This window comes from Neophocaena asiaeorientalis, unplaced genomic scaffold (assembly GCF_003031525.2).
Source record: "Neophocaena asiaeorientalis asiaeorientalis breed wild unplaced genomic scaffold, Neophocaena_asiaeorientalis_V1.1 scaffold70, whole genome shotgun sequence".
In the NCBI taxonomy this organism is placed as follows: Eukaryota; Metazoa; Chordata; class Mammalia; order Artiodactyla; family Phocoenidae; genus Neophocaena; species Neophocaena asiaeorientalis.
Genome location: NW_020175410.1, coordinates 5766762 through 5791368, shown reverse-complemented (window position 1 = coordinate 5791368; position 24607 = coordinate 5766762). Strand labels below are relative to the sequence as shown.

The 24607-nt window shown below is 31.9% G+C and overlaps 1 protein-coding gene across 4 annotated transcripts in view; it reads left to right on the top strand.

The window, feature by feature from the left end:
* PHF14 (PHD finger protein 14) overlaps positions 1 to 24607 on the top strand; it is a 200755-nt gene that overhangs the window by 117908 nt on the left and 58240 nt on the right. For 2 of the 4 annotated variants that reach the window (XM_024767097.1, XM_024767101.1), the window contains exons 17-18: positions 8897 to 8926; positions 9680 to 9797. In XM_024767097.1, coding sequence (XP_024622865.1) covers positions 8897 to 8926; positions 9680 to 9797 — 148 coding nt within the window. The remainder of the gene's footprint in view (positions 1 to 8896; positions 8927 to 9679; positions 9798 to 24607) is intronic. The other 2 variants (XM_024767098.1, XM_024767099.1) reach the window with 2 other exon arrangements.

The window sequence follows — 24607 nt, the reverse complement described above, 5'->3', positions numbered from 1 at the left end:
AAAGTTTTGAAAAATAAATGCAAGTGAATGACTTGAAAATTTGGCCAAAATTAGTGTTTTATAATCAATGACCAGGTCTTTACAGTGAGGTGTATTCTCTGTCACTTTTGTTGCACAAATCTACTAAAATAGCTAGCTAGGGATATACTTTTCATAATTGTAAGCAAACGTTTCCAATATAGTCTTTAAAAACAGGAAGGCAGTATAGGCCCAGGGAATAAGAATCATCTGAATATTTCTTCCCTGAGACTCTGTACTTGAGTAGAACCACTCCTGTAATGTACTGATTAGGTGTGCTTGTTTTCAGTATATTGCATGCTTTCTCAAGCATTGTTAACTTGCCATATTTGATGAAAAAATAGCAAACTGCTATTATTTAAAGCATCTATTAATCAAATTACATGTTTGCTTATATAAATACAAACCCCTCATCATTTTTATATTTTCTTTTTTCTTTTACTAAGATAGATTTATTGTGACAACTAAAAGTAATAATAATACAAGAGGCAACTCAGTGTTTCAGATGATGAAATAGTTCCATTTCAACTAGTAAGAACCTTTACAAGATCATGGCATTTAGGTTTAGGGCATCTGTCTCTTTGGACCAGATCATATGTTATTTGAATCTACTATGGTATTGTTAGTGTGTTTCATAAGACATAGTGCAGAGCTGCTGTGATCTTTAAATGTTAATGTTCTTTTCTTATCACTTTACTGTGTAGATACCCTTCATGAGACCCAACTCTGCCACAGCTCATCCTCGGAGGCAATCCTGGAAACCTCTTTTATAAGTGTGATTTTAAAAATGTGGATAACACTCTCAATAGAGTATATAAAGTAAAGGAGAACAGCTATCTTGTCTTTCCCATAAGCTTATCACTGCAAAAAGTTGCCTTTGCTTGTCAGGTTTGGATAGAATGTAATTGATTGGTTTGTTACTTGGACTGACAAGGCAGTTAATTTGCCTGTGTGGATTTTTTTTCTTTTTTTTTTTTTTTTTTTTTTTGCACTAATCAGAAACATTTGATATGTGCATTGTTGAAAAATACTAGATAATGTCTTGTCAGAATTGTCCTATTAAGTAATGTCTTCCCCTCTTGCTTCTTTGGCAAATGATATACAGTATTTGGACTTACTTAAGAGTTACTGAAGCCTGTGGGACTTACATGCAATGTGCTACTTGTTGTTGAACAATAGTAACAAACAAGAAACATAATGCATTCCATTAGTCTGCTATTCTGTTTCATCCAACTTAATACATATATTCATATATGAAATACTGCATTGGGAAACAACTGTAGACTATATTAAATGTTACTTCTATTTATAATATTCAGCAAAAGTGAAAGACTTGCGAAAGCGTATGCCATTCTAGTTTTGATTCATTAGTTCTAGTGTGAAAGCACTAATATTAGTAGCATGCAGTTTTTGCAACTTCAGATTTTAAGCTTGTAAATAAGAATATATCTGTGTTGATCTCTAGATATTTTTTAGTAATAACCAAATATATTCACTCTTTATTGATTCAATACAAACTTTCTCTGTTCAGTATAATTTTATTTTTCTCAACCTTAAGTATGAGGTTACAAAATAAGGAGAGAGATACAAAGCTTTTGACTATACAACCTGCCAACTGAAAGATCTTCATCAACATTTGTATCTTTCCAAAGGTTTACAGAATTAAAATTTGGTCTTCAAGCTTTAATGAACAAGTCTTAAATCAACGACAGAAATATGTTGAATATTTCATCACTTCATCTTGAACTGATTTAGAAGAGACTGTTTGCTGAAATTGAAATACATATATACATGTAAATTGTCAACATGTCTCTTGGAATTTCCTGATTTATAAATGTGGTTTGGGACATCTTTTCAGGTATAGTGGCATTGAAAATAGTTCAAACATTAGGAATAGAGTAGGAAATGTTATAGATAATTAAAAGCAAGTGTAAATATAAAGTTGCTGTATGCTAGTAATCTTTAGTTATACTAAGGAACCATATTATTGGATATTTAATAAAAGCAGTATGTATATAAAATATGTATAAACTGAGATTATTAACTTATTGAAAGACCTAACATTGGAGGAAAAATATTAATAACCTGTAGCAAAACCAGTAGGCTTTTTTTTCTTTTAGAAAAAGAACTCATTATTTATCACTGCATAAGCTTAAGAAAAAGTTGGTAGTTATTACTATTGCTGAACTCCAGCTGATTTTAAGAAAAATGTCAGATTGCCATTTCCTTAAAAAAGAATATGCTAGTGCATTTGGACCTGACTCTCCTTTGATATATGGTAAGATATTACTAGTGGTCATTTTATTTTAGATTTTTTTGAAAAATCATTAAACCTTGTGGTTTTGGTGACACTATTAATCAAAGTCCTTTCCACCTGGTTCTATTTAGAATACCATATTATCATCATTCTCCATCTTACTCTTCGGTGGTGGATATGTGGTTCCATATTTGGTGCTAGCCCTAAGAATCTTTGTCACACATCATGAATATAAACCACATAATACTCATAAGATCATTGGTCCTGCAAATGTGTATTTGGAGTAGAACTTTTGAAGAGAGTAGAATGAAACATTTTCTCCTAATAATCTTCTAGACACTCTCATATTTCCATGGTACAAAATTAACCCTTTTCTGTAATTCGTCCAGTTGTTATTCAAAGGAGATATTAATGTGTATATCAAGAGAATATACACTAAATAGTTCATATTTTACATACATGTATAAGAGAAAGCAGTCCGACAGGTAAATGATGGTTATTTGTCGCATGATAGGGAAAGAAAAAAAACACTGAAATATCAAGAAGTAAAATAAATAACTCTGAACTACAAGAAGAATGACATGGCAGTATATAGTAGTGGTTCTCAAACTTTATAGTACATCAGAATCAAGGATTTGTTTAAAAGCAGATCGCTCACCTACTCCCCTCCTCATTTTCCTCCTCATTTTACTCCCTCTTACTTCTCCCTGCAGTTTCTGATTAAGTGGGTCTGTGATGAGGCCTGAAAATCTGCATTTCTAAAAGTTCCCAAGTGATGCTGAAGCTGGCCAGGGACATCCTTTGAGAACCATTTGTGTATAATATTTTTAAAAGAATCATGGTATTGTGGTTGACATTGATTGATTGAATGTGGCTTTAATCTTGTTAAAAGGGCCCTTAAATTTTCAAAACTACTTGTTTCTAGGTAAAAGAGATTATAGTAGTTTATAGCACATAGAGTATAACTTCTTTATTATACATAAGTTTAGTTAAACAGGTGTTTATTTTATACCTATTTTGGACACAGCACCATTTTAGGTACAGAAATTAATCAAGGGACATAGCCTTTGTCCATAATTCACTAATTCCTTTGTTAGGAAAAGATTTGAAATTAGGATTATGTTTAACATGAAAACAAATTTAGCCTTAACCTTTATCCATTTTGTTTGTAAATGAAATTTATTTACCATTTATATATCATTGTTATTTGTGTTTCTTGAGTGTTTATCTGATTTTACAATTATAATGTTAAAAATAGATCACTGACCAATAAATAATAAGAATATTCACACTCATTATCCTATTTCCCTGTTTTTACATCCTATTACTTACTAGATCACTCTTTTTAAACTCTTAATGTTTTTTATTTGACAAAACTTACCACTGTTTTACTTGATTCTCAGTATGGGAATATTTTATTAATATTTCACCAAAATCTATTCAAGGAATTCAGAAGGACTCTCTAGCAGAATGGAATACTAACATTACTAATTTTTCTTTAAATTTTCTGAAATCATTTTGACAATTAAAACTTGTTTAAGAGACTCAGCTTTAGAGTTGCATGGCATATGAAGGCAGAAATTTTTTTCCTACCCAGTCAACACTTTATCAATTTACATAATACTAAGGATTGCGATTAAAAATATTTCTGAGATAGACATGCTTTGCAAATACTTTTTTTTTTTTTTAAATAAACATATAGACCTCTTTCTCCCAGTACACAGTCTTAAGACTTTCTGCAGGCCTGCTGTAAGATTCACTGCTGTTCAGGTACATAAGATATAATGAAACTGGATGTTCATGCTGGGCTTTGTGAATAAAATGAGACTGACCCCAAGCCATTATCTCATTTATCTGATTTACATTGTAAAATCAAGATCTACACTATTGATTAGAGAATAATTAGTTAATTATGAGCAGGGAAATACAAAGTTATGTGGGGCTTGAGCACAGCAGGTTGTACTGCTGAAAAATTTCCAAGGGCATGAGCAGATGGAAATCAGTTTATTAAAGAACAAAGCAAATGTGTTTCAGGTATGAAAATGTCTAATCATTCTCTCATGCTGTGAAGAGGTACTTGACCTTATTGTGTATTTTAATATGAATTCTTTTATTTCATGTTTCAGTTTTGCCTTTCACTTTTAATCTTGTAACTTGACTACTGCAGATGTAGCTAACTGAATTGATCCCATTATTTAAGTGATCATTAAACATGAATTTGGATTTCAATAATTATCCAAATATTTTTTCCAGTTAATATACTTTACAGAAAATTTTTGTCTTTCCTACCACTCATTCATTCATTATTGCATGTGATGAGAATCTATAGTGACATTAATGAAAATATGTTCAAGACCTCCACATTTAGCCATTATTTGTGAAATATCATATAAAAGACATTTTCTAAGAAAATGCTCATATAGGTGATTTGCACTAAAAGTGTAAAAAGGAATAAAGTTTGCCTTTATTGATATTAAATGTTATTCTAATATGTGTAGAATGCAGAATTTTTGTGCAAGCTTGTATTATTTTAAAAGTGATTTAACTCATGGGCCACAAACCTGCATTTTCTCCATCTGTTAAAAGGAATAATTGAAATAATTGGCTACTGTTCAATGAAAGAGTCTGTCACTACTGGTTACTACATTTGTGTAGGTGTTTCAGTTGCTAGTAAGATGTTATGTAAGTAATATTAAGACCAATTCTTTTGGTCATTCTTCTATAGAATTTTTGCATAGAAATGGTGAAAAAGTAAGAAAATCTAACCCATCAATTCTCTTGATATTTAGTTGTGAGTTTTTTGTTTTTTTTATTAAATGGATGTAACAGTATATATTTTCAAGGTTGCTTCTTTATTTTACTCTATATAGACTTGGAAGGGACCTAAATCAAATGTTCATTGACATAAAAAATAGCTATGATTATGGATCAACCTGGTCATAAAACATGTACATTACATTACATGTACATGTACAATCCATGTTATGGATTTCTCTTCTTCCTGAAATTTAGCTGATCATCAGGCTATAAATTATATATATAGAAGGTGCACCTTTTTTTTGGTTAGTTTTGAAAAGTAGTTATTTAGTGTACTCTTCTAGTGAAATTATCAATTGGAAATTAAGGGAATTTAAGAAACCCTTTGGAACACTGGCCTGTCTCGTAGGTGTAGACAGAAATAAATAAGTTGTTTCCTTTTACTTGTGTGTATATTCTCAGTAATCAGATAAACACATGACTGATTGCTCCCATGGATCATAGGACATATGAACATAAATCATTTTCTTCCTCTTTTATGTCTAGGGTGCTATACTTAACCATATATAAGTAAGTATTTTAAATACATATAGAACTATGTTTATTTGGTCACTGCATTTTGTTAAATGAATGTGTAAAAGACCATATACGTATAGCTGCTTTATTCTTGACATCTGTATCCATTATGAATCTGATGCCTAGGAAGTTGTATTTAGTAAAAATCTAATTAAACAATGAGGTTTCCTTTTCTTATAAATGGGATTTATCTTATCTCACTTACAATTGTAATTTTAGAATGTCCCATAATATGTTAATGTGTACAGTTCTATTAGATGTTTAGAGGATATTCTTTAAGCATAGAGTTTGCATTTTATTAAAAAACATAGTGTATCTTTATAGGTTAGTTTTATATTTTTTAATTTAAGACATTGTCTTCTTATTTAATATATGTGCTATTGGTATAATAGTCTGTTTTTATTACATAGACATTTGTGTTATTTAATAAAGTATATTGTGTTATATCACAGCTTTTGTGGGTCAATGACTGCTTTTGCACAAGATTTATTGTTTTGATACATTAAATATGTACTATATTATGTGTTGTAATTACGTATTTCCAAGTATGTGTAAGAAGTAGATGTAGAGGTCATAAATAATAATTTGATCAATAACTACTTCAACTCTATTTCAGCTTTAAGGTAGCAGAATGATTGCAGATCCTTACGAGCTTCTGATTTTTGAGTTTTTAAAATGATCTATATTTGTAACTTAACCATAATTTGTTGGCTGACAAAATTTGCTAAAGTTTACAAAATGGTGTGTGTGTGCATGAAATAAATAATTTACTATTTTTACCATCTAAATTGTTCTTTGATTTCTAGGGTTCTTAATGGCATTCTTTACATTTGTCTATGGTGAATTAATTCTTGCAAATTCTGCTGGAGTTCCCTTGTATCACTCAGGATATTTTTGTTACCAGCACATGAAGCTATAGATTTATTCAATTAAATATTTTAGTGTAGAAACAACTATATTTTTTCCATATGGAGATAATTTTAGTCATTTTTAGAAAAGGCTAATATTTATATGTTTGTTTATTAACAGAGTTATTGATTTCAAGATTGGGTTATTTCTTTTTTCCTCTCCTGGATTTTGGCAGTTCCTAAGTGTATTAACTACTCCTTTCTGCTACTTAGTCTTGGAATTACAGTTTTTATTTACCACTGAGTGAGCTATAACTTGAGAGAACTTCCATATCACCCCTGATTCTAACAAGCAGATTCTTCCTTTCCTCTGGAACCCATCACTAATACATGAGTTCCATGTGTAGACTAAGTCATTCTAAAAAGTATCACTAATGAAGGAATCAGTAAGGATTAGGTCACTTCCAAATGGCATATACTTCAACATTATCTTCTAACAAATCTAGCATATAAAGTCTTTCTTTTCCCTTTTGCATTTATTATTGAGCTGAAAGATAACTTGAGTTTACAATTAATTGAAATCAGCTACAAATTTGAACTATATCAATGTAGCAAACTTGTTCTTAATTTATTAGCTTGAAATATATATATGTACATATACATAATACACACACACACACACACACACACACACACACACACACACACACCAGCAAGAACCACCTTAGTACATGAAGGTAAAAGGTAATGAATTATGATTCACCTTTATATTCATCATAGTGTTTGACTCTAGTTGTACACTAGAAACCATAATTTGCAAGTTATTATGGCACAGACTTATAAAGTAAATATGTAGTAATTAGGTTGTAATTTGATATGAACTAGGAAAGCATTAATACTATAACTCTTCACTTATCAAAAGCCCAGATTATTGGCAATCTGAACTTGCTTAAAAACCCTAAGTTAAGCAAAAAAGACAATAGTTAACCCAAATTGAGTCCATGTACTTAGTAGTCCTCATTTTCATGTTTTTATAAACTGTCAATTTGCATAGTCTTAAGTCCAGTGATCTGGTTTCTGAATCCACAGTGAATTATTGTCGGGGAAATGCTGCTTAGACAGATGACACTGACAATATCAGAAAGTAGTGACTGATATTTTTTAAGCAAGTGAGGAGGACCTATAAAAGTTGAATACAAGAATTCAAACAGAACAGCAGACTGATGATAATCATGTCCAAACACAAAAGGCTGTCACATTGTTAGACATGTAGCAGCATCTATTACTCATACTTGTGACCCTGGAATGATAAAGATAGAGTAAATTATATTTAATGGATTTTCTTGATGAAGCAAAGAATGTGATTCTCTTTAAATTTCCCATTAAAGATGACTGAAATACTGTTTTCCATGCTTGAAGGACTACGCCCTCAGCTAACTAGAAATCTCAACCTTCTCATAATTTATAAATGCTTATACGCTGAAGGGTCCTCTAACTATGTGTTTAATGTAATTGGAATTTTAACTATTGAAGGGTAAATAAGTTGAATTGAGAAGAACAAAATTTTGTGGGCTTGCCATTTAGTTTTATGTAATGTTTTATGTTAGCTATATATTATCTATTATTTTTTCTTAATACTAGAACAACAGGTATTTAAACACTTTAAGTGCTTTTAAATATATTTTTGGATGGTTTATTTATAATATTGGCACAGTAAATAAAGTACTGTTTGTTATTACTATTTGATTTGAATTTTTTGTATAGCTAGAATTATTATAGTAAACATTTTTATTCAAGTCCATCTCTTGAGTCTAAGTGAAGGTTTTTGGAAAAGTACATAAGTTTATTTGGTTTATGAGAAGGAAGTTGTAGAGGAAGGAGTGCCTAAACTTAAGATATATAATTGTGTTTTAAACTTCTGTATACCTGAATAACTTAGCTAAGTTGCTAAACTTTCTGAAACTTTTGGTTTCTGAAATGGGTCTTTGGGAGATTGAGTTTTATAGAATGACATGAAATTTTTACTATAAATGTAGACTTATAATTCCCTTTATTGTGAAAATAAATTGCTTTTCTTTGCTTGTTTATCACAATAACTCCTTCTCCTTTTTTTCTAATAAAAGTTATTTAAGAGTAATTTTGTACTTTAAGTAATACATGTCCTATAAAATATCCTCCTTTCTTAGTTATGGATTCCTCAACTTTTTAGGTTTAAATCAGTAAGAGTATATATAAAGAGAATGTGACAGATTGGTTTGGAGAAAGTATTATTTTTTTTAACTTACAAAAAAATAGCACAAAGAATAAGAGGAATATGACCCTTTCTATAAAATGTATACATCTTTGTTATTTGTTGTTAAATTTTGGTCTTGTTATTCCAACTGATGCAAAATTCTTTTTAAAAAACACTGAAATAATACAGATCTTTCTTCATTGTCAGCAGGATGAGATTGTCTGAAACGAAGAATAGGTATGATAGTTTTCTTAGATTTTGTACATCATAGGTGGCAAAGACACTATCAAAACATTTGTTAATAAGCTTTAAAATGTACTAAGAGGTACTTTGAAAAACCAATTGCACTGAAAGTGACAGGTAAATTATTGAGAAAATTTATATTTTAGAAAATAAACTTCTTAGAATGGTTTTTATTTGCTGTAGATTATGTTAGCATGCTATACACATTAGAAATTTTATTTACAATCTACCTTAACTTGGAGAGAGTGATGAGGTATATCAATTGTATAGAATTAAGCTTAGTGTAGCCTAGTAGAATTCATTAGATTTAAAAGTTTTTTTAAATAATCACAATATATTAGATTGAATTCATAATCTTGAATTATATGTATCTTATATTAGTTTTAAAACCATCTAATGGGCAAGTGATTATTATTGAAGTTCAAAATTGAAAATGTTAATGTTTGTTAGTTTTGAACACATAGGGTTATACAAATAAATTTATTCCTATGCTGTTAACATTTCTACTATCAAAATGTTCTGAATGATATTTGTTTTGTTTATTTTATTGTTTTGGTATTTTGTTTTTCCTAAAGCATTTATTTCAGGTTTAGATTGTCTTTTTCATAAACATTAATTTAATAATCTTGTCAGCTAAGGATAGAATTAAGTGTTACAGTTGAAATATACAGTAGTTTGCTGTTTTTCTCTGAAAAAAAGTGTTTTTTAATATTATTTAAATATAGTATAAATCTGTTTACCCTGCAGGTGTGATGAATGTAGACTGTGCTACCACTTTGGTTGTTTGGATCCTCCTTTGAAAAAGTCTCCTAAACAAACAGGCTATGGATGGATATGTCAGGAGTGTGATTCTTCATCTTCTAAGGTAAGGGGAGAAACTTATAAGAAAAAGTGTTGTTTCCCTTTATTTTGATAGCTTTTCTGTATCTCACCAATGGCTTCCTAACTTTAAGGAGAATTGGAATATGAAGGACCAACAATTTACTCTATGCACTTTAAGAATATATTGCCTTGATGATTTTATTGCCCTTAAATTAAGGAGTAAAGAGCTCTACTGACTTATATATATTTTCTCTATGAAATATTTTAGCTGTTTCATGTATTCTGTATATTACTGTAGCATGTTAAATAGTTCTCTAGTAGCCAGTCAGCCTCTGCTAATTTACTACCCCTAGGGAATAACCAATAAAATCCAATTCAATTTTACAGATGACTCATCTTAAGATATAGTAGGTATATTGTGAATGTTCTATAAGGTTTGCTTTTTGAGAAAACTAGTTTTTATATCCTAAATATTTTTTCTGGTAATTATTTTAGATAAGTAGAATGGATGAAATATCTAATAAAGTTGTTTCGTAGTTTATCTCCAATAATAAACTATTGAAATCTTTTGAATATCAATCTTATAACCTTAAATTGTGACGATTGACATTTTAAGATTATTATATGCTTCTTTTAAGTGTGTGAGTAAATAGCTGGACACCTGATGCTTTGACTTATTTGACAGAAATATTAAATATATTTGAACTAAGACAATATGGTCACCTGTGGGTTAATCAAATTATTCTTCTTTTAATAGACAACAGAAGTTATTATAATGTGGACCTCAAGCCATCTCTCCTAAATGCCACTTAAGTGCATTTGTTTTTCCTAGAGTGAATTAAAATTGGTACTGAATTCCTGTCTGATCATGGAATCAAAAATATTCTTTTTATCAGTTAAAATGATTTATTCCAGCTTACCACAGAAGCCATCTGTAAAGTTTATTTATTAAAAACTGCAGAAAAGCATTTGGCTATAGGAAGAAAAAAGCTATTTAAAGGGTTTTTTAAATAACCAAATTTATTAAAAATTTTACACATCTGTATAATGATTATTAATATAGAATCTTATGCATTTTATTTAATAATCAAGCATTTTTGCTCAAGGTTTTAAACTATACAATATCAAGAATTATTTTACAGTTATTTTATTAAGACCCAGATTTAAGAGGGAGCATATTTAATATCAAAAACTTTTATTACATAATTAAAAAATGTTTTCCAGAAATTGTATTTAAATGAGAAAAAATGGTGTACTATAGATTTTAAATAGTTGTCTTATGGGACTCTTTATGGTATAATATAATTTTTCTAAGTGTGTTTTTTGTTTGGGGTTTTCTTCTACCCTCAAAAAGCAATTAGGAAAGCAATTTTTGAAAAAAAGATTTATTGCATTTATAAATAAGCCTTTTTGTGTACATTCTTTTGAAAAGGTTTTGTACTACTGTAAATATGTAGCATTATATTAACTGCAGAGTGCCTTTGTTAAGTTATATAGTAATTTTGTTAATGAACATTGAAAATGCAAGAGGACATTTCACATATGTTGGGAATATACAAAATGAGTATTTTGTAAGTGCAGTAGGTGCATGCCAGTAGCCATTGAGATGTTCTTGTATTTTGCTTTTCCCTGTCTACCAGAGAATAAGATCTTTGGACTCAGAATGGAAATCCATTAGGAAGGCACATTGTTAGAAAAGTTGCATTGTACTCTGTTTGACTTGTGATTGAATGAATCCCAGATATAAACAGCCAAGACTTTTAAAATATCCAAATATGGTATCTGACGAATGTCACAGCAGTTTATTGTAAGGATTACAGCAGTGAAATGGATTTGTATTTTTATCATATCAAGATGAATATTACATACTTCTTTTTTCTAATGAAAAATTAAGCTTAATATAATAGTTAAGCTGAAAGTTAAGGAAAATTAATTCATTCCCTTGAATACTTGTGTTACATCAACTCTGTTTTGCTCACTTTGAAAACTTTATTCCTGAAAAGTAAATTTCTGTTTACATTTTCTCTTGTAAGGTGTTTGCTAGTATTGGGTCCCAAGAAGAAAACATTGATAGATAATGTCATGCTTTATAATTCAGTAAATTGCTGCAGAAGCTTTTAAATTCAGAAAGCAGTATATTATTGATACCTGAGTCAAGAAAATTAGTATCATTTTGGGGCCTGAAAGAAATCCACAATAAAAGTTAATATATTTTGCTTGTCCTTCATTCTGCTGTATTTGCTTTGGTGGAATGGTATTTTTTAGGTAATACTAAGTATATTTGCCATGTTCATTTATTTTAATAGTATGAAAAGCTAAGGTAGAAGTAGTTATTTCCAGGAGAAAGGAATCAGTTGCCAATAAACTTAGTTGGGGAAAAGTGAATATAAAATTGTTATAGCCATAAAATATATATCCAACTTTCTTTTTTTATGGTAGTCAGGATTATTAAGTCCAAGAAGTCTTAACTTTTATTATAAAAATTTGACTCCCAAGTAATAAATTATTTATTTTGCTTAGAATTTTAGATTATATATGGTATGGGTGTGTAGTTGAAAATGTGCTTGAAAATGCATTGCACTTTAAATATTATTTAACTGTTGACATTGTCTCCAAATTTTGCATACCACAGGAAACTCTAAAATATTGCCACGTATACTCTGAGCAGCATAATGTATTGATATATGACTTTGTCTTTCAAGTAATGGTTTTTTTGCTGTGACCTTTATGAGAGCAAAAATCTTCTGTCGCTAATCCTGCCTATTGCTTTTAATTATACAAAGTATAGAAATTTCACAAAAGTCTAACAAGATTCATCATATCTCAATCCATATTAAGCTTTAGCTCATGAAAGATAAAATATACTATATTAAATTAATAATATACAATTAATGATAATAAATTAATGATATTTATTTCATAACAATTTAACAGTAGAATGATATTTTAATTGAGATATAATTGACTTATTATGTTAGTTTCAGATATACAACATAATGATTCAATATTTGTATATAGAATGACTTTTATTCTACCCAGACCCACAAAGTATGGCACGATAAGACTTTCTCTGCGTTATCAATCCTTCATAAACCTAGGTAGTCACTTTAGGTTTCATGAAAAATGACCAGCTACATGGATTCAGATATATACATTACATGTAACACACACAGAGACACAAATCTACACACATACAAACACATGCACAAAATATACTTTCTCCCATAGGCTATGCTTCAAAGATACTTGACTAAGGCAGCAGCTATCCAGGACAGTGTGCTGTTTTTATTCAGTGGGGCTAGTTCATTGCTACTGATCACCATGCATTAGGTTTTTTTCTCTTGCTCTTTACTGTGTTGTGAAAATACTGTTACAAATGAATGCTATATGCCTGGAAAAGCAATGTATTTTACTCTTTCTCCTCCACCTCACCCATCTTTTATTTTTTCTTTCATCTTTACTTTCATCCATTCTCCCAAGCCAAATATCTGGAATCATCTTCAAGTCTTCTTCATCCTGTCCCAAATAGAAAATCACTTGCTGAGTCCTGTAAAAGTGTTCTTCCTTAAATATTTCTCCGGTTTACTCTTTGCTCCTTTTCTCCACTGTTACTGCCTTGATTCGGTGCCTCACCTTTTCCTCATTCTACCAGTTCCTCCTATTTTAGAGGCTATCTAAATAAGTCTACCAGACTCTTCACTAGGTTCCTTCAAAATGAAGTGTTTGTACCTCAGGAGATAGACAAATGACTAATTAAATTAATTCTATATAGCATCCCATTTTAATATCTGTGTCTGAGTGTGTTTTCTAATGTAACAGGTTACTGCTGTAGAATAGGTATATAACTTCACACATATATACTTATTAAGGTATGTATTTAAAATATTTTAGTATTGGGGTACATCAACAACAGTGTTTGGAGATCATAGTCCCACACTGCTACTAGAGTAATCTTCCTGAAAGTCTTTTTGACACACCACTGCTTTACATTTGTCAGTGTTTTCTCATCCTCCTACATATCCAGAATATAACTGACAAAATCAGGAAATTAACATTGATACACTGTTACCGTCTAATCCTCAGACCTCATTCAAGGTTTGCTATTTGTCCCAGTAACGTCCTTAATAGCAAAATGATCCAATACAGAATCATTCATTGCATTTAATTTTTATGTTTCTTCAGTCTTTAATCTGGAAAGTCCCTTAGTCTTTACTTGACTGTCATTTCTTTGCCACTTTTGAAGATTACAGGGCACTTATTTTGTATAATGTCTTTTACTTTGCATTTTTATGATCTTTTCTTGTGGTTAGATTTATTTTATGCATCTCTGATAAAAATACCACAGATGTGATGCAGTATGCATTCTATCAGGTGACACATGATTTCAATATGAACCATAAATGGTGATGTTAACTTTAATCACTTGACTGAGGAGTTCTCTGCAAGTCTTCTCCATTCTCTTCCCCTTTCTAATTAATAAATAATTTGTAGGGAAGAACCTTGAGACTGTGTAAATATCCTATTCCTTATCAGACTTTCATTTTCTGTTTTCAGTGGTTTATATTTGTTATAATCATTATTTATTTTGATGTTTGAATTGTCTCAAATTTGGCTAATGAGAGCCACTTCAGGCTGGCTTCTGTGTTCTTTTCATATGGATCCCAGAAATCTTTGAGTGCTTCCTTACTAAAGGTGTTCTAGGCTCAACTTGTTCTTTCCCTTCCCCTACTCCTGGAACCAGTGATTTCTCCAAGGAGCTCTGCTTCCCTTTTAGTGGAAAATGGTATTTAGAAACTAAGATCATGGTACTAGATGTACTCATTGTTACTGGGATGTTGCTTCTCTTAGGTCTTCTCAGTAGACATAGCCAAGGACTAGATGTATGTATGTACATTCATAGACATACACATTTACTTTTCTTTGTCTTCATGGATATTGGAAACCATTCTGGTTTTTTCCCTTTTCATATTTATAACTCCCTCACAGAAAACTGGCTCCCATTATCCTTGATATATATTAGAAGATTAATCCCCTGACGTAAAACTAATCTCCTATCACCCTCCATTCCCCTGCTGCATGGACACTTTCTTTGCTTGCCATAACCTGAAGGCTTTTAGATTGAATTGTTCAGGAAGGAGGGGAGAGAGAGGGATTGAAGACAGACATTTTTATTTTTTACAAGCTTCTAAAATTATTTTAATGAGTGGTCAGGAATAAGAACCATTGTTTTATGTATTTTTAAAATTGTTCAGTTATTAAAAAGTTTTTAAGCTAAAAATGAATGTTTTTGCAATTTTAAAGCAAATATGCACAAGATTTCAACAAACTGATACTTTAAAATTATGTTGTATACTTAAATATAAGATATAGACTTAATATTATATTTGTTTTAAATTTTTATTTTATTTTGGAGTAGAGTTGATAAACAATGTTGTGTTAGTTTCAGGTGTAGGGCAAAGTAATTCAGTTATTCATATACATGTATTTATTCTTTTAAAAATTCTTTGCCCATTTAGGTTACTAGAGTATTGAGCAGAGTTCCCTGTGCTATACAGTAGGTCCTTGTTGGTTGTCTATTTTAAATATAGCAGTGTGTACATATCAATCCCAAAGTCCCTAACTATCCCTTCCCCCAGCCCTTCCCCCCGGTAACCATAAGTCCGTTCTCTGAGTCTGTTTCTATTTTGTAAATAAGTTTGTTTGTATCCATTTTTTTTAGATTTTGCATATAAGTGATATCATATGATATTTGTCCTTCTCTGTCTGACTTACTTCACTTAATACGATAATCTTCAGGTCCATCCATGTTGCTGCAAATGGCATTATTTCATTATTTTTAATGGCTTAGTAATATTCCATTGTATGTATTCACCACATCTTCTTTATCCATTCCTCTGTCGATGGACATTTAGATTGCTTCCATTTCTTGGCTATCATAAATAGTGCAGCAATGAACATTGGGGTGCATATATCTTTTTGAATTATAGTTTTGTCTGGATATATGCCCAGGAGTGAGATTTCTGGATCATATGGTAATTCTATTTTTAGTTTTCTGAGGAACCTCCGTACTGTTTTCCATAGAGGTTGTACCAATTTACATTCCCACCAACAGTGTAGGAGGATTCCCTTTTCTCCACACCTACTCCAGCATTCGTTATTTGTAGACTTTTTAAAAATAAACGTATGTATTTATTTGTTTTTGGCTGCATTGGGTCTTCATTTCTGTATGTGGGCTTTCTCTAGTTGTGGCAGGTGGGGGCTACTCTTCATTGTGGTGAGCAGGCTTCTCATTGCAATGGCTTCTCTTGTTGCAGAGCATGGGCTGTAGGCATGCGGGCTTCAGTAGTTGTGGCTCATGGGCTCTAGAGTGCAGCCTCAGTAGTTGTGGCACATGGGCTTAGTTGTTCCGTAGCATGTGAGATCTTCCCAGACCAAGGCTTGAACCCGTGTCCCCTGCATTGACAGGTGATTCTTAACCGCTTCGCCACCAGGGAAGTCCCTGTTATTTGTAGAGTTTTTAATGATGGCCATACTGACTGGTGTGTGGTGGTACCTCATTGTACTTTTGATGTGGATTTCTCTAATAATTAGTGATGTTGAGCATCTTTTCATGTGCCTAGTGGCCATGTGTATGTTTTCTTGGAGAACTGTCTATTTACATATTCTGCCTGTTATTTCGATTGGGTTGTTGTTTTTTGATATTCAACTGCATGAACTATTTGTAAATTTTGGAGATTAATCCCTTGTCAATCTCATTGTTTGCAAATATTTTCTCCCATTCTGTGGGTTTTGTTATTTTGTTTATGGTTTCCTTTGATGTGCAAAAGATTTGAGTTTGATTAGGTTCTATTTGTTTATTTTCATTTTTATTTCCCTTACTCTAGGAGAGACGAATCAAAAAAGATATTGCTTTGATTTATGTCAAAGAGTGTCTGCCTATATTATCCTCTAAGAGTTTTGTAGCATCTGGTCTTACATTTAGGTCTTTAATGCATTTGGAGTTTATTTTTGTGTATGGTATTAAAGAATATTATAATTTCATTTGTTTACATGTATCTCTTCAGTTTTCCCAGCACCACTTACTGAAAAGGCTGTTTTTTCTCCATTGTATGGTCTTGCCTCCTTTGTCTTAGATTAAGTGACCATAGATGCTTGGGTTTACTTCTGGGCTTTCTATCCTGTTCCATTGATCTATATTTCTGTTTTTGTGCCAGTACCATACTGTTTTGATGACTGTAGCTTTGTAGTATAGTCTGCAGTCAGGTAGCCAGATTCCACTAGCTCCATTTTTCTTTCTGAAGATTGCCTTGTCTCTTTGGGGTCTTTTGTGTTTCCATACAAATTGTAAAAAAAATTTTGTTCTAGTTCTGTGAAAAATGGCATTGGTAATTTGATAGGGATTGCACTGAATCTGTAGATTGCCTTGGGTAGTATAGCCATTTTGGCAGTAATGATTCTTCCAATCCAAGAACACAGTATATCTTTCCATCTGTTTGTGTCATCTTTGACTTCTTTCATCAGCATCTTATAGTTTTCAGAGTACAGAACTTTTGCTTCCTTTTGTAGGTTTCTTCCTAGGTATTTTATTCTTTTTGATGTGACTATAAATGGGATTGTTTCTTTAATTTCTTTCTGATCTTTTGTTGTTAGTGTATAGAAATGCAACAGATTTCTGTGTGTTAATTTTGTATCCTGCAACTGTACCAAATTCATTGATGAGCTCTAGTAGTTTTCTGGTAGCATCTTTATGATTTTCTATGTATAGTGTCATGTCATCTGCAAACAGTGACAGTTTTACTTCTTCTTTTCCAATTTGGATTCCCTTTATTTCTTTTTCTTCTCTGATTGCCATAGCTAGGACTTCCAAAACTATGTTGAATAAAAGTGGCAAGAGTGGAAATCCTTGTCTTGTTCCTGATCTTAGAGAAAATGCTTTCAGCTTTTCACCGTTGAGTATGATGTTAGCTGTAGTTTGTCATATATGGCCTTTATTACGTTGAGGTATGTTTCCTCTATGCCCACTTCCTGGAGAGTTTTTATCCTAAATCGGTGTTGAATTTTGTCAGATTTTTCTGCATTTATTGAGATGGTCATGTGGTTTTTATTCTTAAATTTGTTGATGTGGTATATCACACTGATTGATTTACAGACATTGACAGATCCTTGCATCCCTGGGATAAATCCCACTTGATTATGGTGTATGATCCTTTTAATGTATTGTTGGATTTGGTTTGCTAGTATTTTGTTGAGGATTTTTGCATCTACATTCATCAGTGATATTGGCCTGTAATTTTCTTTGTGTGTGTGTGTGGTATCTTTTTCTGGTTTTGGTATCAGGGTGGTGGTGGCCTCATAGAATTAGTTTGGCAGTGTTCCTTCCTCTGAGACTTTTTGGAATAGTTTGAGAATCATAGGCATTAACTCTTCTCTAAATGTTTGATAGAATTTGCCTGTAAAGCCATCTGGTCCTGGACTTTTGTTTGTTGGGAGGTTTTAATCCCGGTTTCAATTTCAGTACTTGTGATTGGTCTGTTCATATTTTCTATTTCTTCCTGGTTTAGTCTTGGGAGATTGTACCTTTCTAAGAATTTGTCCCTTTTATTAGCATAGAGTTGCTTGTAGTAGTCTTTTGTGATCCTTTATCTTTCTCTGTTGTCCATTGTAACTTCTTGTTTCTAATTTTATTGATCTGAGCCCTCTCCCTATTTTTCTGTATTAATATAGGGCACAGTTCACTATTCTCTTTTTTCTAGGGTATACTTGATATAGACCTGAACATCTTCTGTGTACTGAAACACCCCAAATGAAGATGACTTCTTTTGGCATGGTTAAATGAACAGGTATTACTATAAATATTTCTTTTAAAAGGACATCATCCAAGTGATATATATTCACAGGTGCCACTGAGAATTTAAATACACATCATATACTTTACAGTGACTGTGCCAGTTATGATCCTAGCTTTTCGTCCCTGTTCATGTTCTGTTTTGTGAAAAGCCAGGTGTACATGACAGGTCATTGTCTGAATACTACAAGATGAGCTATCTTAGCTTGGAGACCTCCATTTGGTTCACTCTTATTTGATCTTTCTAGTATAGTACTCTTTTTGAGTGGTAATAAGTTGACTTCATATGCATGAAGATCTCATCTAAATTCTTATGGAAGATTTTCTGGCACTACAAATGAATGACACACCAGCTCAGGCAAGTGTGGTACTTTTTGGTAATCATTTGTATTAGAAATCCCTGAGTAGGGAAGTCTGATTTTTTAAATTTTTTTTTCTATTTTTCCAACTTTTTTTGCATTGAGCAACTAGAATTCTGTAACTGAAATGCTTATGTCAAATGACATATATACTTACTATCGAGCAAAATAGTCATTGAGAATTTTGCCTCTTTAAAAACTGAACAGAACAATCTCTCCAAGGAGTATGTTGCCACAATATTAAACAAGCACATTTAATTGAACCTGGTGATACTGGAAATTAAATGTCTGAGTTTTATATATTATGAAGATTTATAAAAAATATAAAATTAAAATGAATTATCCTTTAAAGTTCTTTTAAATTTGAATCATATAACTGACCCATAAAAAAGGACTTTTTAATAATTTGACCTCTGGGATTTTATCTGGCATTAGGTTAGATTTTAAGTTTCTAAATTTAGCACAGTTGACAGATAAGTCATTTCCAGGTAAAACTTATACCACTTAACTGTCTTAATTCAGTATTCTTCTAGGACTTGTGTGACATTAGAGGTTATAACAATATGTTTTATCAAGCTTTACTGAGTTTTTTGATTTGCCTTTTTACTGATACAGTTATGTGAAGTCTGGAAGAAAGTTGTTTATACAGTATCCTAAATTAGAATCCCATAGGAAAATCTTTGGTAGTTTGTAGACTTACGAAAAGTCTGAGAATTAAAACTATGGTGTGGTTATCCTTGATGATGGCTATAGTTAAATATTTAAACTTTAGATTTCATCTTTGCTTTACACCACAGGTGTAAAGCCCAAACACTTCCAGGTGATCTTGTACCTTATCCTAGGCCAAGTCTGGCTGTTGCTGGTTACTCTAGTACTTTTCCTGGCAGGCAAAATTGTTTTTATAAATGTCTTTTAAGTCTTAATTTCTAATAGAGTGCTGTACTTTGAGACTAGTAACAGTGTTTTGTGAATTCAATAAAAAGTAATAGCCATTAACAATTCTACTAACTATAGATGCTACTGTGCTTTAAAAAAAAATAAAGTGTTATTTGTTTAAATTGAACATTTATGTACTGAACTGAACTTTTTATTTGTCATTATTGCCTGCTCAAAAAAGTTGTTTACTTGATTGTCCTAGACATGTTTCTGAACCCTGTCTCTAGGTAATATTTTTGCCAAGTCGCAATTTTCAACAAAACATTGTTTATGGTTGTTCTTTATAACAGAATTGGAATCTACACTGATCTGTTAGTTCTTTAACCTAGGGTACTTTTCATGGGGACTGTGCAATACACATTAAGCACACTGGTATACTGCAATAAGTCATGGTCAGGTATTCCTTAAGAATCTTTTCAAAAACAGGATTTCTTTCCTCCAGATAAAATTTGTTAGTGTTTATGATGTCCATTTTTATATATCTCAGAATATTTATAGAGAAAGAAAATGATTAGAACCTCTAAAATTATACAGATGTTTTCTGTATTAATATTTTGAAAAAAATGGAAAGACTACATCATCTTTTAAGTTACACTTTCTACAAACTGGGAAAACCAAGCCATTTTCTAATTCAGATGGCATGTGGGCTTGATGTGTTTACATAGCGTGCTGTAAACCATGCTGTGGAATACCATGTGATGAGAAACTGAATCATAACTGAGATAAATAATCAAAGTACCGTAGGGTGCCATATATAGGACTACCTTTTAGAGCTCACTAACTTCATACTATCCTTTGGTTTAAAAAATTTATCTTTTTATTTTTATTTTGGAGAAAAAGTTACCTACTAAAAATCTGATGGCTAAGCTGAAGGATATTTCATTACAGCTTTTAAAAAGTTAATAAGAATATTTTTACCTTATTAACCCAACATTTGACATACTAATTTGGGGTTATATAATATACCAAGAAGGAATGTAGAATATGTTATTTATGTAAACATATTATTTTTAGAATTCATATGTAATGTGAGTGTGAGAGACATTGTTCATTGCAGAGATGGTCTTAGTTGAATTAAGTGAGCCCATTCCCAGAGTTGTGAAAGTAACACCTGAATGATAGGAATGACTTAAATCCTAGCTTCAAAAAACAGAGTGAGAGTTCATGTATTCTAGATGTAGATACAATTAGATAGTTACTTCTAATTTTAACATTTAGTTTTACTATTTCATCATTTTGTAGAATTACTTATCTCTTAAAAAATTGTCTTTCTGACCTATGTATTGTGGTTTAAGAAGTACCCTTTTGCTAAAACTTAGTCTTCTTTAAATCTAAGCTAAGAAAATTAGAAGTATGAACTCAGTTAATGAAATTGAGTTCGGAAATCAAATATATTTAAGCATTCTAGTCTTGATTTTCTGATAGAATCTTATCAAGGTTAATAAGAAACTACAGATTACGAGTTAGTGTGTTATGCTATCTTACATTTTAAGACACTCATTTTTTGACATCTCTCAAATTAGGATGTGTGTATCTATAAGTAATTTATTTCTTTGTGATAATATTTCTTTTTTCCATAAAATTTGCCATTAAATTTATGGAGTTATAATCTGAGGCATTGTTGAGTAAGAATATTGAATAATTTAAAATGCACAGAAAGTCAAAGTATGCAGTGTGATGCAGAGGAAAGAGCTTTATGAGCTTTGAAAAAGAAGCAAACTGAGTTCAGATATTAACCATTTACAATGTTTGTGACTTTCAGCAAGTTGCTTCACTTCAGTGAATTTCAGGTTGCTCATTTGTGAAAGGTTTAATGGCAATATTTAGAATAATAGAGGCACTCAGTAAATGACACAATCATTGGGCTTCCCTGGTGGCGCAGTGTTTAAGAATCTGCCTGCCAATGCAGGGGACACGGGTTCAAGCCCTGGCCTGGGAAGATCCCACATGCGGCGGCAGAGCAACTAAGCCAGCGAGCCACAACTACTGAAGCCCGCACGCCTAGAGCCCGTGCTCCGCAACAAGAGTTGCCATGACAATGAGAAGCCCACACAGTGCAACGAAGAGTAGCCCCCATTCACCGCAACTAGAGAAAGCCCACGCGCAACAACGAAGACACAACACAGACAAAAAAAATTAATAAATTAATTAAGTAAAAAAATAAATAAGCAATAATTTTAGCCACAGAGGGGAGAGTTCAAAATCAGTGATAATGTTCTGATTTTTCAAATGTAAAAAGCGTTTTTTAAAAGGAATCTGAAAAACAGTTTTCTGTGTTTTATTTTTTATCTTCACACATACCAAGTAAAAATCTTTCTTGTCTCTTTCAGAGTTTCACAGTAATAGAGTAAGGTCATGTCTAACTTTTTCATTCACGAAAAGGTCCATTTGTTTTAATTTCTTGCTAGAGCTTAAGAGGCATTGAAAGCTATTTTTATATTTAATCTATTTTTAAACTAAGGCACTTATAGCTCTCCAAACTTTTAAAATTATATACTATTCTATAAGGTATTTCTTCTAAATTTATTGTATAACATCAGCAAATAGTTGGTATTTTTTATATTGATGGCAATGACTCTTTCGCATTAAATATAGATTATGGTGCTCTGTGAATTGCACTCATCATATACTAATGTGTTTATTTTGTAAGTAGAAGGAATGATATTTAGAAAGTAAAGATTTACTATTGTATTTAAACCACTGGCTCTACCAAGTATTGACTAATAGGAAAAGACATAACTGATACAGGCAAAATTTCCCTTGTAGGGAAGGAAACTCGTTTTTAACTGCAGACATTATTTTAATAGGTGAAGAAATATCAAAGAAACTTCCCATAGACAGGAGGAGTATTATTTCTGTGTCAAGGTCATGAAAACTGTAAACTTGAAACTGAAATGAAAATAAAAAGTTAATAAAATTTAAAAGTAGTGAACCACGAAAGACAGCTTTGAGATAACTTATGAATTCACTTTGTCAACGTGTATACAGTTTTTGATAACAGAAGATTCATCAAGCCTAACAAATAGCTTTTAGAGAATAGGCAGATACATATAAGCAACACATCCTTTTATTGTATAAACGTTTGAATACTTTTAAGGATGGAAATGTGGGAAGTTACAGGCTAGCACTTTTACATTCCTGTGGAATTTGGAAATTAAGGTAATTAGCTCTTAGGGCATACTGTGTAAATACATTTAGAATGCCATAAAATGATTAAGTGCCTTCAGTATGTCTTACAAGCATTTGTGCTAAGAGAAATCCTCATTCTTAAGTAAATAAGGAAATTTGTACTCATTCTCAGGTGCTACTAATGTCTTTCTTTTAAAAACGTAGAATCTCAATATGTGCTTTATATGTAAGAGTTAAAGGGCAGTGATTTATACATGTAAATTCTTTAGAACCCTATCTTTACACCCCATACCTCTCTCTCTCTCTGCCACCTGCTCCCTTGATTCCCAGTGGAAGAAACCATTAATAATGTACTTCCTTAATCATAGCATATATATTTCTCTATTTGTTTATCTTTATGTTACTTTAAAATTGGAATATCCCTTTCTGGGAATATCAAATATGCTGTTCTTAACATATTTTCTGCTGGTAAAGTGCTAAGTAAGGCAGATTATAAGACTGTGGTTCACACTATCCTCCCACTGCCCCATAGCCCCAGCTTAGTCCAGTCCTGTTCTATGTTAAATTGTTAGCTTCAGTTCTTATTTTGACAGGACCGTATGAACTACCTGTAACTAACTTTAATAGGTTAGGTGAACACCACTTTATTTCTCCTTGTGCTTTATTTATCAAAAATATGTTTTTGATCTTCTGATTTACATCATAGTTTGAGATTTTCATCACTTGTCAATCTACATAGCCCAAATTTCTGTGATTGCTCCTCAAAGTATAGTCTACAAACCACCTGCACTAGGATCGTCCAGAGTAGTTCTGTTAAGTAGGCAGCTTGGAAGGCCCATGAAGATCTGCTAAATCAGTATCTCTGGACTGGTACCCAGGAATCAGCATTATTATAAGCACCACAGGTGACAATTATGCTTATTAACATTAAAGAACCACTTCTGTGACCCTCATCTCTGTTAAATTCCTTACATACAGTTTTGTCTCTAACTGAAGTATTCACTTATTGTAACTACAGAATATCATTCACTCTCAGACTTTACTCTTCTCTAATAGGACTTTCTTTCAACCCCACAGGCAGGTTCAAGGTAGGTTGATGACATCTGACTCAGGTTCAGTACCATAGCATTTCTGGATTGCTGATATCCTATATTCCCTTTCTTCTTTCCAAGTTCTGGAATTGTCCAGCAACAGCTCAAGGATCTTCTCTGAGCTATAGATTCAGTTTGTCCCCATCAATCTTCTTCAGTTACTCAGCTTCATCTTTTTTCTACTTCTGTGTGGCTGTTGATACTGTTGGTAACATCTTCCTTCTTATAAACTCCTTCCTTGCCTTCATTGAACCTGTTCTCTTCCTGGTTTTCTCCCTTCTTAGCAGACCTTTTTTTTTTTTCAGTCTTTTTGATAAGCTTCTTTGGCCTGTTTTCAGTCTCTTCTCACTCTGCAGGTGACAGCATCCGTACGTGCTCACTACCCTACCAGTTTTGCTACAGGAAAACCTGGGACTTAAGATTAAATGATCCATCTACTTTCTCTGAGTTCATGTTCATCAAGAGAGAGACTTTCTGCCTTTTAAAATATTAT